The 16,437-nt window shown below is 41.3% G+C and overlaps 1 protein-coding gene across 1 annotated transcript in view; it reads right to left on the bottom strand.

Annotated features, from left to right (window-relative positions):
* LOC127424455 (A disintegrin and metalloproteinase with thrombospondin motifs 3-like) overlaps window positions 1–16,437 on the bottom strand; it is a 175,081-nt gene that overhangs the window by 35,178 nt on the left and 123,466 nt on the right. The window contains exons 17-18 of the mRNA XM_051669699.1: window positions 12,681–12,844; window positions 3,735–3,891 (exon numbers count right to left, since the gene is read on the bottom strand). Of these exons, the coding sequence (XP_051525659.1) occupies window positions 3,735–3,891; window positions 12,681–12,844 (321 nt within the window). The remainder of the gene's footprint in view (window positions 1–3,734; window positions 3,892–12,680; window positions 12,845–16,437) is intronic.

Raw genomic sequence — 16,437 nt, 5'->3', positions numbered from 1 at the left:
AACGATGTCTGCAAACAGTGCCTGTTTTGTAAAAGTTTTTGACCATCGCTCTTGTTATTGACTGCAAAAAGAAAATGTTTCCAGACAGGAGACCTGAATAACACAGGGGGCTTCTCTATCAGTGGCTCATTTTCTCCACTTGCCATTTTCAACTACACACAACACTTGCAGAACAGTGATGTCATCAAGTTGACCCACATGAAACACAGGCGGAACGTATCCATTTACAGATCCATTCAGGTGCATTAGCGGAGGTTGTAACTGTGCGTGTCTATTTGACGCTTTATTTGAGCACAAAACCTTGTGCTCCAGATGCATCAATAACTTGAGGTGAACCGCAGTGCCAATGCTTACCGAACCATGGGTGGTGAACCGTACGGTTCAGTTTTTTACTGAGAACCATTACACCCCTAGTACAGTACCTCCAAAAATTATTTGAACACTAAAGTCACACTTGAAAATATACAGTATGAATGTCTTTGCATTATGTAACAAAATATCAAACCAAGTGGCATTTATACTGGTGGCCAAAAGTTTGGAAAAATGTACAGATTTTGCTGTTTTGGAAGGAAATTTGTACTTATATTCACCAAAGTGGCATTCAACTGATCACAAAGTATAGTCAGGACATTACTGATGTAAAAAAACAGCACCATCACTATATGAAAAAAGTCATTTTTGATCAAATCTAGACAGGCCCCATTTCCAGCAGCCATCACTCCAACACCATATCCTTGAGTAATCATGCAAAATTGCTAATTTGGTACTAGAAAATCATTCTAGTGCCATTATATCAAACACAGCTGAAAGCTATTTGGTTCGTTAAATGAAGCTTAATGTCTTTGTGTTTGTTTTTGAGTTGCCACAGTCTGCAATAAACTGGCATGTCTTAAGGTCAATATTAGGTCAAAAATGTCAAAAAAGAAACAGCTTTCTCTAGAAACTCGCCAGTCAATCATTGTTTTGAGGAATGAAGGCTATACAATGCTTGAAATTGCCAAAAAAACTGAAGATTTCATACAAAGGTGTACACTACAGTCTTCAAAGACAAAGGACAACTGGCTCTAACAAGAACAGAAAGAGATGTGGAAAGCCAAGATGTACAACTAAACAAGAGGATACGTACATCAGAGTCTCTAGTTTGAGAAATAGATGCCTCACATGTCCTCAGCTGACCGCTTCATTGAATTCTACCCACTCAACACCAGTTTCATGTACAACAGTAAAGAGAAGACTCAGGGGTGCAGGCCTTATGGGAAGAATTGCAAAGAAAAAGCCACTTTTGAAACAGAAAAACAAAAAGAAAAGGTCAGAGTGTGCAAAGAAACACAGACATTGGACAACAGATAACTGGAAAAGAGTGTTATGGATCTTAACCCCATTGATCTTTTGTGGGATCAGCTAGACTGTAAGGTGCGTGAGAAGTGCCCGACAAGACAGCCACATCTATGGCAAGTGCTACAGGAAGCGTGGGGTGAAATGTCACCTGAGAATCTGGACAAACTAACAGCTAGAATGCCAAGGATCTGCAAAGCTGTCATTGCTGCACGTGGATGATTTTTTGATGAGAACTCTTTGAAGTAGTTTAAGAAGTTCTGAAAAAAAAATTTTTTTATTGTAAATTTCATATTATTAATGTCCTGACAATACACTGTGATCAGCTGAATGCCACTTTGGTGAATAAAAGTACCAATTTCTTTCTATAAGAGCAAATCTGTACATTATTCCAAACTTTTGGCCACCAGTGTATTTTAAAGAAATAAAGCACAAACACACCTTTCAAGCAAAACAAGAATTTCACAAAAATATGTTTCAAATGATAAAACAATAGATATATTGTTTAAAATTAAGACAAAAAGTATTTTGACACTTTCTTGTTGTTACACATCTGTTTGTGCAACATGTGTTCAGTGTTGGTGAAGCTACTTTGAAACTGTAGTTTGACAAGCTTCAAGCTACTCATAATTTTAAGTAGTTAAGCTACAGTCAAGCTACTCTTTTTAAATAGAAGTTACTATCAAAACGAGGCAATATATATATATATTTTAATATTACTATCAAACCAAAAGTATTAATAACAAAATCTACACTAATGACATTTATTAATTCATGTATTAATTAAATACATGTAATGTGTTTAATTAAATATATTAATGAATAGTAACATTAATACAGTTAATAATGGCCATAAATTTAAATACAACAGTATAAAATATTCTTGCTACATAATATTTAGTGTGGATAATATGTGAATAAAGACTCAGGGCTTGTTTCTCCCCTCACCTGGGTTCATGCTCATTGTATTTTCTGACTTTTTTGCCATTGACATGCAAGTGCCAGCTTTACAGGTCACATACAGAGGTTGCTCTACAAATATTTGTTCGCTTTGTTCAGGTCCAAGGAAAGTGGACGTATGGTCATCCTAGATTGTTGCATAATAATACATGCCATAAATTATTTATTTTACCAATCATTTTATTTATTTTACATGAAAATAATAGTTAATTAAATGCTAATAAATGGAGAAATCAAATAGTTCTGCATGATAGTAATTATTATAATAATTAATATATTCTGTATATTTATAAATATTATAATAATAATTCACTCCCTGCTCCCAATAACGAGAAGCGAAATAAACATATTTAGAACAGAAACAAAATCTCTCAAAAGGCAATAATAACTTTTTGAATTATTTTATTTAAAATAGTAAAGGTAAATATGCTGTTGTGTGATCTATTAAGAACAAAGTTTCTGAAACATTCTTTGTTACATAGAAGAATAAAATGATGTTCTTTTATCATTTACCTGCCCCTGTACATCTTGTAAAGGTAAACAAACTGTGGTTGCTTGCTTTACATAACCATCAGACACTCTCTTCTTATACAAGTGAGCTGTAATAAGCTCTCAGTAGATGGCGGTAATTCACTATTTTTGTTTGTGATCTGCCATTACCAGGTTTGGATTGGTAATATGGCATACCGGGCATTTTCCCGGTGGGCCGACACACTTTGGGGTCGATCAGGGGCAGACTGGCCATTGGGAGAACCGGGACTAAGCTGAAATGAGCCGGCACGTTATGCAGAACGGGCCACAAAATGGCGACGCGATATGCCGAAGGGGGCAGCGATATGCAGAAAAGGACAGTGACTTTTGGGCCAGTTTCTATGTAAAATCTCGGGCCAATTTCTCTTCCCAGTCCACTCCTGGCCATTACAAAATAAGAAGACGATGCTGCCTGATTTTGATCAGCAGACAAAAATATGCTGCCAGATCGTCGGATGTTTTGCCAGTAAACGTTTGGCTTCTGCACAATAAGGAAGACTATTAGTTATAATCTGACCAACATGATGTAGTGTTTGGTCACACTACACCACTACTTGCTTGAAAAAGTAGTTCGCAACTGGAAAAGCTACTCTGTTTTAAAAGCAGCTGAGCTACTGTCAAGCTACTGAAGAATGTAGTTAAGTTAGTAGTGTCGCTACATGTAGTTAGCTACTCCCCAAAACTGGTGTAGTTTATAATGATAAACTACACTTGTGCTTACTGTGCTTGTGCATCTGTTTAAACATGAAGAGAAACTGACCACATATGTCCTCTAAAAATCAGCTAAGACTAATTGGTTAAAAGTAATAAGAAAAAGTTAGTTCTTAGAAAAGGTCTAGCAATGTATATTTGCAGATGCCACTCAGTTTAATATTTTGCATCTAATACTGTAATACTGTAAAGATTACCTCCAGCACAAGGTCTTGAACACTGGGACCAGCTCTTTAGTGCCCACTCATACATGTCCTCCTGAATGACGTTGTTGTTGTTTATGGGCACTGAGTCTTCGTGAATGATGTATTTGTACATTAGTGTGGACCTTGTCTCGTTGTCCTTAGGTATGATCTTAGAAAAACAATAGGACAAATGTTTCAGACACAGTAAAGTGATATTCAGAGGCATTTGCTTATGTAAGCAGCTATTTAGCATTTGTTCATGCATATTCAAGAGTATGCAGATTTATGTGATGCCCTCTGTGTGAGAAGACTAGGATCTGTCTAATCACATTTGAAAACTAAACAAGTGTGACATGCATGGAGTCATTTTAAGGACAACTAATTTTACATTTGTTTTACTCCTGTTGTATCTGCAATGTCGTGTTTTCTTTAGACACAGTGTTCAGACAACATGTCTGAACCAAACACATTCGACTAATTATTCTCCTGTCCTTAACACGTCTGCAGACATAAAATGAAGCATCAGTACTAATCAAATAAGACAAGGATTAGCATTCTGGCAGCACATGCTACTTGAAACTTATTCAGAGTAATTGTGCATTCTTGCATTAATTTTGGCCAAAATTTGGTTTGATCTTCATCTACAGTAACTAATAGTAACTGATGAAAAAGACATTATTGAACACATAATAGAACTTAATTTTTGTGAATTAAATACATTCTTATTTTTGTTGTAAATTGAAGTAGTAACTGTAAATCGAAATAGATTCATTTGCATGAATCATGCTTAGGTCAGAAACAAGTTTTTGCAGAACTCACATTTCTGGTGCAAAAATAAGGCTGGAAGGATTACAACATCATTGCTAAAGACTGCCTGTACAAATCCACAGTAAATGTCCAAATAGATGACATTCAACACTACTGTTACTATGCCAAGGTTGTTTATTACTCTGAGAGGAATGCCACAAATACAAAAAATCTCCATGCATCTTTTAAATTGGCTCATGAATTCACCTTAATTCGTCTAATCAAGACAGGTGTAAATGGGAGGATATCAAAGCAAAAAAGAAGGAAAAAACACAGTTTTCAAAAGAGACATCTGTTAAAATCCATCCAGATTATCCAACAATTTAAAGCAATAAAACATAGAGGACAGAAAGCAATATTGTGGTTTAAGGTTTGTTTGTTTGTTTTTGTCTTTTTACAGCCTGAGGACCTGATTGGTTTGTGGCCAGTAAAAAAAAACTGATGATTTATGGACTGAACTAATATCTTTTTCCAGGAAAATGTCACTGTGTCAGTGGGCATCCATGAACTGACGTTTTACAGAATGTAGGTCATGCAACACAAAAAGATCCTAAATAAGCAAGTAAATCTACAATCAGAAAGCTAAAGCAGTAGAAATGCTGTGCTTTGACTACCTGTTCCCACTCCCACTACATCAAAGACTGCTTTTTAGCCAAAAGCCGGTAACACTTTCTTTTACAGAACTGTTCTATATTTACGTACTATATAATTACAACAACTACAGTAATTACTAGGTACTAATGCTAAACCTAACCCTAAACCTAACCTTAACCCATATTAAGTACATGTAGTTACCTAATATTACTCAGTACTTTCTCGGGTAAGTACACTGTAAGTATACTGAAAGTGCATGTACTGTAAAATAAAGTGCAACCCAAAAGTCCTACATGTCACTATGTACAAGGCTCAGTATGGGAACGGTCAAGATTTGGGGCTTCTTTGTCACTAAATGTTACATTTGTTATTGTTGTAAAGGGGTTTTTATGCCTTGTGTAACCGGTCATGCTCAACCCGCTCCGAGTGGGATTCGAAACCAGGTGTCCGGCATGGGAGGCGGGCGCACTAACAAGGAAGTTAAAGGCTACAGCCTCTAGCGTCAGTCGCTAGTGCACCTCTTGAGGTCAGGGGAGTGTGGTTTACACAATGCACAGCTACCTACCAGCTGACTACCACTACACTCACCCCCCTAAACCTCACTCCCACCTGGGTCACGACACCACTGTAACTGGTCCTGCTTGACCCGCTCCGGACAGGGTTTGAACCAGATGGGAGGCATGGGAGGAGGGTGCGCTAATGAGGAGGCTGAAGGCTACAGCCCTTAGCGTCAGTCACTAGTGCGCCTCTTGACGCCAGGGAAGTTAGGTTTACACACTGCACAGCTACCTACCAGCTGGCTACTATTATATTCACCCCCCTAAAACTCACTCCCATCTGGGTCACGGAACCACTGTAACCGGTTCGGCTCGACCTGCTCCGAGCAGGATTAAAGCCCAGGTCTCCGGCATGAGAGGTGGGCGTGCTAACGAGGAGGCTAAAGGCTACAGCCTCTAGTGTCAGACGTTTACACACTGCACAGCTACCTACCAGCTGGCTACCATTACACTTGCAACTTAAACATTTGGATTTATGTGATGTATTGAACATTGTTGTTGAAAATTAAAAATCAATCGTCATGTTTTGCATTGTATGCCATAGTTTTCCAGCCAAGGTAGTTTATTGCAAAAAAATCCACCTACAAATGGTTTACTTATATTTATCTATCCACATTAAGCTGGAATTGGAGTATTTTAATTTTGAAAAAAAATTACATCACTTAGTAGACCTTTACAAATTATTGTACATTTAAAATTTAGAAGAAAACTATTTTCTTATACAATTCTGCAAAAGAAAAATCATAAAAAATATTATTTGCCTCTGATATCACAGCAATGTGATTGAATGGAGAGCAAATGGAGACTTTTGCTTAAGACTCCTGCTTCTCAGATTTTTCTCCTGAGAAAAACTCCTTTGTAATCTCACTTGTTTCTCCTTTAGGGTTTTAAAAGATATCTCAATAATCTCATAAACTGTGCTCAGATTTGCCAAGAAAACCAAGTCTGCAACTCAATTTTAATATTTTACATCATATTTTTACTAAACTAAATTATCTGGCCTAAGCTATCAAAATTATTGTTCTATGTTCTTACTGCATGTCTCGTTTGTTTCCATTATTATTCTTCATAAGGGATTTTTTAAGAAATATCTCAGACTTAATTCAAGTTGGCACTTGGATAAACAACTGAGATATCCATTAAATTATTTTGCTATGAAGAGCAACCTTTGAGCAATAAAAGTTTCCTCTGGGTTCATACTGATAGGTATTACTAACTATGCACTTTGCTTGCATCATTTTAGTAAGACACCATCTGTGACACCAAATGTAATGCAAATGTTCAATATAATCTTCTTTATCCATCACAACAGCTTAGATAAAGGTCAGATCAAATTTAAAATTAAATTAAACTAAATTAATTTATGACTACAGATAATTCCAAAGGGCTCACAAACTCTCAAAGCATCAGTGCTCTCTAGATGCTCTTAACAACAAAACAAGAATATTTATTGTCTGAGCTTTCAGAAGTGCCATATATGCAGTACACAGAATCCAATGGATTCTATTTATGCAAATATAAAAGAGCATGTTTATAGTAAATATGTTGTTTTAGGTTCAATGTCATGAACTGTAAAATCTTTACATAATTGCCACTGGATCAATAATAAGTGAGAAACTCAGTAGGGATCAAGTTGCTGCAGTACCAATGTTTTTCTCGCATTAATAAGTAAAATGATTTTTTCTCTTAATTTAAAGTGAGTTCGCAGAAGATAGTACACCCTATGCACGTTTCTCAATCTCTCTCCTCATCAAACTCATTGATCACAGCACAATGCCCTACACCTCCATTATCCAGCAAGCACTCTCACTCACAGCCTCTTTTCAAACCACAGCTGAAGAAGAAGAAAAAAAAAAACATTCACAAACATATTTGATGTCACTTGCTTTGTGTTCCAGCTGTCAGTGTATTTAGAACAATTCCTCTCCTCTTTCGCAATAACCTTCCGAATTCACACTGAGTTCTGATCTCCAGCGAAAGAATGAGTTTGAAGAAATGATGAAAAGCTTCAGCTTTGATTGACATATTCAAAACTTGGCTTATACTGTAATTCTCCTACTCCATGGACCTGCAGTTCACATGCACCACAGAGCTTTCAATAGCAGGATTAAGTAGTTGTGAATAAACAGAGAGACATTTTACTGAAGTTCAATACTAGTCTATCTAAAACTACAATGCTTTAAGGTCCCTCCCATGACCTCTAGTAGAGCAATCTCTTAAACTGATAGATCTCACACTAAATGGATAGGATAAGCTACGTTTGAAGCGGTTGTAAAATGACTATAAATGCACACCACACATTCTATGTTGACAGCTGGTTACTATTTATATATATATTTATATATAATTATTTTTATTTTTTTTATGCAAACAGCAATCAGTTGTCAACATAGAATGTGTGGTGTACGTTTATAGTCATTTTACAACCGCTTCAAATATATCATATATATATATGATGGACTTATTAAAGATATTTAATGCTACAAGCAATGCATTTGATCCTGTTTTTATAGAATAAAATTGTGAATGTGCATCTTTGAAAATTCCTTCCCAATCATGTTAAAGTACCAGTAGATGACTTATTGTGTCATATGAGGAACAACACGATCAGTTTCATCAAGTTCCATAAACACCTACAACTGTGGACAAAATTAAAATAAAAATAAAACGTATTTGGGATGCAATAGACTGTGAATGTCAGATTTACACTCCTGGCAGAAATGGTGCTTACTATGCTTCACACTGTGCAGTGTTTTATTGTTTTCCTTCTATTCCAGCCATGTAATGGAAAGTCACAGTGTTGACTATTAAGCCTTACAATTTCACCATACTTGCATACTTACAAACATATCTTTCAAGGGATGCAAATATATCAGGACTGTATGCTTATCGGCTGATATTAGTGATTATCTGGTAACAACTGATATTACTTCTATATGCTACAGGTGTTCCTTGCGTACTTGTATGCCAAGTGTTCCTGTTGCTTAACTGTTCTTCCGGTGCTCCAAAGAAGGCTCGATTAGAGACACAGAACATTGTTCCCCATCTCCCCACTGCTGTTCATCGGGAGAGGAGTATTGTTGTTCACAATGTTTTGTAAAATGTTGTTTCAGTGTCCAATGCAATAAAAAATGCTATTCAAAATGCAATAAAGAATACAGCACTCATTGCAAAAGAGCCCTTTTCCTCTTCAAAGCACACACATTATGTGCAACCGTTCTCCTATAGTGAATGTCGCATCATATCATACGGTGAGTAAACCAAATTGTCCTCTGTCCCATTACGCGGACGTGAGGCGAGCCCTAATGGGTATTTCAGAATGGGTGCAATAAACGATCGAACATTGTTACATGATCCAATTTGGACACCGGCCACCCCGTTTCAACGGCGTTCTGTCTTCCACAGTTTCACTCGAAGACGTGCCAGTATTACAAGCCGAAATACACAATCTCATCGTGAAAAACGCGATAGAGATTATGGCAAATTTTCAAGCACAAAAAGGGTTTTACAGCCATTATTTTCTTGTTCCACAGAAAGACGGTGGACATCGGCCACTCCTGGATCTGAGACATTTAAATCATGCACTTATAAAGTGCCCAATCAAAATGATTACTCAGAAACGGATCTTATCGCATGTACGCCCACACGATTGGTTTGCGTCGACAGATCTGAAGGATGTGTACTTTCATATCCAAATTGTACGACATCACAGGATGTTTTTGAGATTTGCATTCAAGGGAACGCCGTATCAATTCAAAGTCCTGCCCTTCGGACTGTCTCTGGCTCCTCGCACATTCACAAAGTGCATCAATGCGGTTCTCGCTCCTCTGAGACTGAGTGGCGTACACATCTTGAACTACCTCGACAATTGGCTGTTACTGGTGCAATCAGAGGCTCTGTTATGCCAGCACAGAGACTATTGCTTCAGCATATATACAGTTTGGACCTCAATGTAAACTGCGCGAAGAGCACGCTCTCCCCCAGCCAACGAATCTCCTTTTTGGGAGTCCGCCTCGACTTCACGAGCGGGCACACGCACCTCACGAGCGGGCACGTTCAGGACATTCTACAATGTCTGTCTCAGTTCAAACAGGGGAGAACACTTCCACTGAAGCTGTTTCAGAAAGCATTGGGATTTATGGCGGCAGCATCCACCGTCATCCCATTAGGTCTCTTACACATGAGACCTCTTCAGTGCTGGCTGAAGTGCTGCGTGCCACAACATGCTTGGCACCAAGGGCGCATGCGCATCACTATATCCCGCCGCTGTATAGCTGCTTTGGCACCATGGACAGCTCCTGCGTTTTACCAGCGAGGTGTCGTGCTAGGGCAAGCTGTCAGGTGGAAAGTGGTGACTACAGATGCTTCCAACACAGGTTGGGGGGCGGTGTGTGATGGATGCGTGACTTTCAGCACCTGGACAGATGTGAGGAGTGCGTGGCACATCAACCGCCTAGAGCTGCTGGCTGTATTTCTAGCCTTAAAAGCTTTTCAGTCAGAAATAGCGCGCTGTCATGTCCTAGTTAGCTCAGACAACATGACAGTTGTGGCATATATAAACCGCAAAGCAGAATTCATTCACCGCCACTGTTGAGACTGATGCGTCGCCTCCTCCTATGGAGCGAGCATAATTTCCTCTCCCTGAGAGCGACATATGTCCGAGGCCACCTGAATTACGGTGCGGAACTACTGTCATGCCAAGGGGTGATACCAGGTGAATGGAGGCTTCATCCTCAAACTGTATTGAGGATTTGGGAAACATTCGGCAAAGCAGAAATTGATCTATTTGCCTCAGTGGAGAATGCCCACTGTCCCCTCTGGTACTCGAAGTCCCAAGCCCCACCAGGAATGGACGCAATGGCACACAAATGGCTGGTGAAATGCAAATATGCATTTCCCCCGGTATGCCTGATTCACTCTGTCATATGCAAAGTCCAAGAGAACAAGGAAATGGTTCTATTAGTTGTGCCAAAATGGCCCAGTCATGGTTTCTAGAAATGATGGAGATACTGTACAGCTCACCATGGGAAATACCACTGAGGAGGGATCTTCTCTCTCAGGCGTAAGGCACAATCTGGCATCCCCGCCCCAGCTGTGGAACCTGCATGTGTGGCCCTTGAACGGGGCGCACTACACACAACAGAACTGACGCGTTCAGTCATGAACACCATTTTACAGGCCAGAGCACAGTCCACGAGACACCTCTACGCTCTAAAATGGAAGGTGTTCACTGATTGGCGTCTCTTACATGGCAAGGACCCAGTAAACTTTTCAGCTCTTGCAGAGCTCATTTCCATGCGGCCGCAACTGCCACTGTCTCTTCAGTGCTTCAGCCTATTTTTACTCTCCATCTCTACCTATTCTACACCTCCCAGTTTCCTATCCCCCGAGTGTACCCTAGTGCGAGGCTACCTCCACTAGCACCCCCCGCTCGTTCTATCATATTTTGCCACCTCTGCCCACCTCAACCAGGGCTCAGCAAGCGCCTCCCCCCCATCCCTCAAATTAATTTAATAATTTCACTCCATTTCACACATCACACTCCTTTTTGGGGGAGTATAAGAAGAATCATAAAATACTTAATCTCATCTCAAATACAAAGGCTCCATAGAAAACAGCTCGTTCTCCCATTTTCTGGCACCTTTTGGGGGGTATTCAAGCTCGGGTCAAGTCTTGAGTCTCAAGTCCCTTTCGCCAAAGGCAGCGAGTCACACATGTTTAAACTATCCTCAATACAGGATTACATTTACTTGCGGACTACTTGTTTTAATTTAACAAGGTTCAGGAGGAACAAGTCATTTAATCCGACCAATCATGCTGCTAGAGTAAGAGCATATAAACAGCTGCTTACCTCTACGTGGCATCGAGTCTTCTGGCATCCCTCCACCTCCCCTTCTCCTCCTATCTATCCATCAATAACTGATCTAAGTCCGGGGGGTATTCGGGCTCAGGTCTCGAGCCCCCTTCGCCCAGAACAGTGAGCCACACGTTTACACTATTCTCAATGCAGGATTACATTTACATGTGAACTACTGAACCAATATTGGATACTTAATTGTGGTCCTTTTCCTCCCATTTTTATATTGAGATTACTTTTGCCAACATCTAGCTTAAAATGGATCTGCAATAACACTAATAATTTACAATAATAACACAGGTAAACATAATCTTTAGCAGATCTCAAAATGAATACCCATCTTTCACACTTTTCATTATAATGCTGTGATGCCTATATTCACTTGTTATATTTAAAACTAATGATTTTTGTTTTATTCTTGTATTTTTAACACAAAGTTATAAACATATGTTTAATATTAGCCATTTGTGGTTTATCAGCCATAACATGAAAATAATTACCATCTCATTGGTACTAGATTTTAGTATTGGTCCATCCCTAATACTTATTGAAATTATGGACCTTTGGGCATAATTTTTATGATCTTCCTGCCAATGAACCAAGATTGAAAATTTAAATTTCTGTTTGTCACTGAAAGAAAAGTGGTGTAAAACTTTTCAGTATAATGAGTGAGATATTCATGCTTTGCACATGTGCACTTGAGAAAATTTAATTACACAATTGTTGCTATATGGCCAACCAACCAATTTCAATCAAGCTGAGTTCAAAGCTCAATTAAGGAAATTGGAGAAAATATAAATTGCCTCGCAACTAGCCTTTGACAAAGGGGTAAATCTGAAATAAACTTTAACCATGTTGCATGCAAATACTCTCTTTGAAGCATGAATGAAGATAATGAAAAAAAGTAATGCTCTTAGATTTATAAATATGTGATATACCAACACTGTTCTTTTAAAAGTGATGTGCATACATACAAAGGGGTTTCAAAAGTCTGAGTCCACATAAAAAATCTGGAATTCAATCTAATTTAAACCTGGAAATGAATATAAAGATTAAGGGATTTAAAAAAGAAATGTTATTTTTTTCCTTGTGCTTTTTAAGCCTTGAGAAAGATTCGATTTGAGAAAGTAAAGTTTTGTTTACCAGAACAACAATTGCATCATGTAGTGGACCATCAGTGTGGAGAGTCTCGGAATCATCCTCTATGAGGTAGTCCCACTCCACTCCCATATCAATGAAACGCCGAGACCTTGCCTCATCCCCTTTGCCGTTTAGAATGTAATGTCCTGTTGCCTGGTTCTTGATAGCTGCAATCAGCAATTAATTAAAACTCTTCAAAAAGTTTACAGATAAGAACTTAACAGAATGACCTGAATGACTCTGTACAATTGACTTATTGTCATCGCAGGGCATTTAAATGACAAAATCCAAGTGAGAATGAAACAAAGAACATTTTTACTAATGTGCTTGTACTCCAACATCTCAATGTCTGAAAGCTTTATTGTAATTTTCAGAAACATGATACCAGTAAATTAAGCTGTTGAATGATATGGAATTATTATATGGCAAGGATGTGAAGGCTGCCTAACACACAGAGTGTGTTTACATGGACACCAGAAAGCAGCATATTGTGAGAACGTGACTTATTGAGAGAAAGCTGCATTCCTGTTTACATTTACTGTATAATTGCCGTACTCTTAACTCGTGTATACATTGTGGCTTGGTGAGAAAGAAGCGTTCTCCATAGCAACGTAATATCCCCACGACGCTTGTGTAAATAACAAACACGGCATCTGAGAAAGACTTTGCTATTTTACTCTCTGTTGCCTTGCTTTATTTACATATATTCCACAGTTATTGCTGTGTTTGTTTCCTTAACTTTCTGTTGCGACCTGCAGTGGAATTGCGCAGCAATAGTGGGGCTTTCTCTCTTATGTAAAACACAGGTATTCCCCCAGTGTACGAGCGCATACACGCGGAGGTAAGGGACAGCGAAAATTTACACTGGTGTTTATAAATGAGAATAGTTTATTGTGTATGTGCTTTCTCTACTGTACTCCCGGAAATGCTGAAGTCTTTCTGCTTTGTTTACTTCTTATTCTGCTTTGTTCTTACTCCATCCGATGACGTGTGTTACCCCGGTCTGTTCACACACATGAGCACTCTTCAAAAACCTGTGAGAATGGCGCTTATGTGTTTACATAGCAAGATAAGCCGCATTCTCCGGGAGAAACCTAGGTGTGCTAAACCGCTTTCTCTTAATCCCTTAAGTGGCGTAAGGAAATTCGCAATCTCGTTTAAATGGCGTTTTAGAACGCCGCTTCCCTGTCTGTCACTCACTTGAAGTTGTGTTGATGCAGTGACACTAGGGGTTTGCTCTTGAGAGCCCCAATCACCTTTGCTTTATTCAGAAAAGTCCAATGAAAATTGGCAAGTAGAATTTGCATGCCACTCTCCACCCCGGACATACGGGTATAAAAGGAGATGGTGTGCACCACTCATTCAGACTTGTTCTTCAGAGCCAAGCACATGTGTGTGTGTGTGTGTTCGTCCCGTTACCTTATTCCTTGCTGCTGGAATTTACGGCGCATATCAGCGGTCACCCTCGCATGGTCGAGTGTTATGCTTCCCCTGGGTCCACAGGTGTTAAAAAAGTATATTCCAAAAGAGTATATTTTCTCTAAAATTCCTCACACAAACGATTGGCATCTTTTTAAAGATGTCCTTTCACTTTTGTGCTACTGTGTGCGGCCGTTATCTCTCCCCACCAGATGGCCATGAGATCGTGTCTCGAGTGCTTGGGTTGCCAGCACGCCGAGGCAGCTTTCGTGGAGGGGTCATGTTCTCACTGTGAGAACATGCCAATGAGAACATTGCAGTCGCGGCTCTCTTCCTTCTTCGTGAAGCAGAGAGCCAATGTGGCTGCTTCCCGACCCGGTCCGTCCTGCGTTGAAACTCAGGCGGCTGCGTCGGCGAGCGCCGTGGACGATCTGGATGTGGATATGGGAGTGTTTCCGCCAGCTCAATCCCCACGGACCTCCCAGCCCCCAGCACGCTTGTTCTGCCCAGTAGAGTTCACGAGCGAGGTAGGCGGTCCGCCTCAGGGCGGATTTAATATCTCGTTCAGGGCTCACGATGAGGATGAGTTATCGGTTGCAGCATTGGAGGGTGGGCTTCTGATTTTGGAAGCGGACGAATCTTTTGAGCTCCCGCTCTCGGGCGGTAGAGCTCAGGATGAGGAGGACGCTGAATTAGCAGCCATGCTTGCCCGGGTGGCCGCAAACATCGAGCTGGAGTGGAACCCTCCACCCTGCCCTGAGTATTTGTGGCTAGATGATTGGTTTCTGGGCTTGGAGCGTGACTCACGGCCGTGCCCCACCCCAGTGCCCTTCTTCCTGGAAGTGCACAAGGAGCTCGCAAAGTCATGGAAGGCACCTTTCTCTGCCTGTACACGCTTCGCCAGCTCGTCCACCCTAACTACCCTCGACGGCAGAGTGGCTAAGGGATATGTCGAGCTTCCCCAGGTAGAACATGCCGTTGTGGTGCATTTATGCCCACAGGGTGCAGCCACCCGGAGGAACTGACCAAGGCTTCCTTCCAAGGCATGTAAGATTTCTTCGTCACTCGTGGCGAAGGCTTACAACACCGCGGGTCAGGCCACTTCCACCCTGCATGCTATGGCCATCCTGCAGGTCACCAGGCCAAGGCACTCAAAGATCTGCACGAGGGTAGGACTGACCCAGGGCTTATGCAGGAACCGCGACCGACCTCGCTCTACAGGTGACGAAAGTCACGGCGCACGCCCTGGGTGGGACGATGTCCACTTTGGTGGTCCAAGAGCGGCACCTGTGGCTCAACCTTGTGGAGATGTGTGACGCTGAGAAAGTCCGCTTTCTCGATGCGCCCATTTCTCAAGGGGGGCTCTTTGGCGACATTGTCGAGGATTTCGCCCACCAAGTGGTAGACATGATCACTCAGGCCAGAGCCCCCTCCACAAGGTGGCTGTATGTCTGAAGTGGCGTCTCTTCGCGAATTGGTGTTCTTTCCACGGGGAAGATCCACAGAGATGAGCAGTCGGGTCTGTGTTGTCCTTCCAACAAGAGGGACGGGAGAGACGGCTGTCTTCCTCTACCCTGAAGGTGTACGTGGCTGCTATTGCAGCATATCACGATACACTGGATGGGAGACCCTCTCGACAGCACGACCTGATCACCAGGTTCCTCAAAGATGAGAGGATATTGAATCCCCCTAGACCGCGCCTGATTCCCTCTTGGGATTTCTCTCTGGTCCTACCTGCCTTACAGAGAGCCCCCTTTGAGCCCCTGGAGCAGGACGAGCTCAGCACTTTGTCCCTGAAGACGGCCCTCCTGGTGGTGCTCACTTCTATCAAGAGGGTTGGGGACCTGCAGGCGCTCTCTGTCACCAGCGAATGCCTGGAGTTCGGGCCTGCACACTCTCACGTGATCCTCAGCCCAGTTACGTGCCCAAAGTTACCACCACTCACTTCCAGGATCAGGTGGTGAACCTGCAAGCGCTCCCTTCAGAGGAGGAAGACCCAGCCTTGTTGTTGTTGTGTCCAGTTCACGCCCTGCGCATCTATCTGGACCGCATGCAGAGCTTCAGACACTCGGAGCAGCTCTTTGTCTGCTTTGGAGGGCAGCAGAAGGGGAAAGCTGTCTCCAAAGAGAGGTTGTCCCATTGGATTGTGGATGCCATTTCTCTGGCTTACCAATCACCAGACGTGTTGCGTCCTCCTGGGCACTGCTGAGTGGTGCCTCTCTAGCAGACATATGGAGAGCAGCGGGTTGGGCTACACCCAATACCTTTGCGAGGTTCTACAACCTGCGCATAGAACCGGTTTCGACCCGAGTGTTATAGGGTAACAACAGGTAGGCCAGGC

This window comes from Myxocyprinus asiaticus, chromosome 3, assembly GCF_019703515.2.
Source record: "Myxocyprinus asiaticus isolate MX2 ecotype Aquarium Trade chromosome 3, UBuf_Myxa_2, whole genome shotgun sequence".
Taxonomy (NCBI): Eukaryota; Metazoa; Chordata; class Actinopteri; order Cypriniformes; family Catostomidae; genus Myxocyprinus; species Myxocyprinus asiaticus.
Note: the sequence above shows the minus strand (reverse complement) of the source record. Positions and strands in the feature narration are given on the sequence as shown.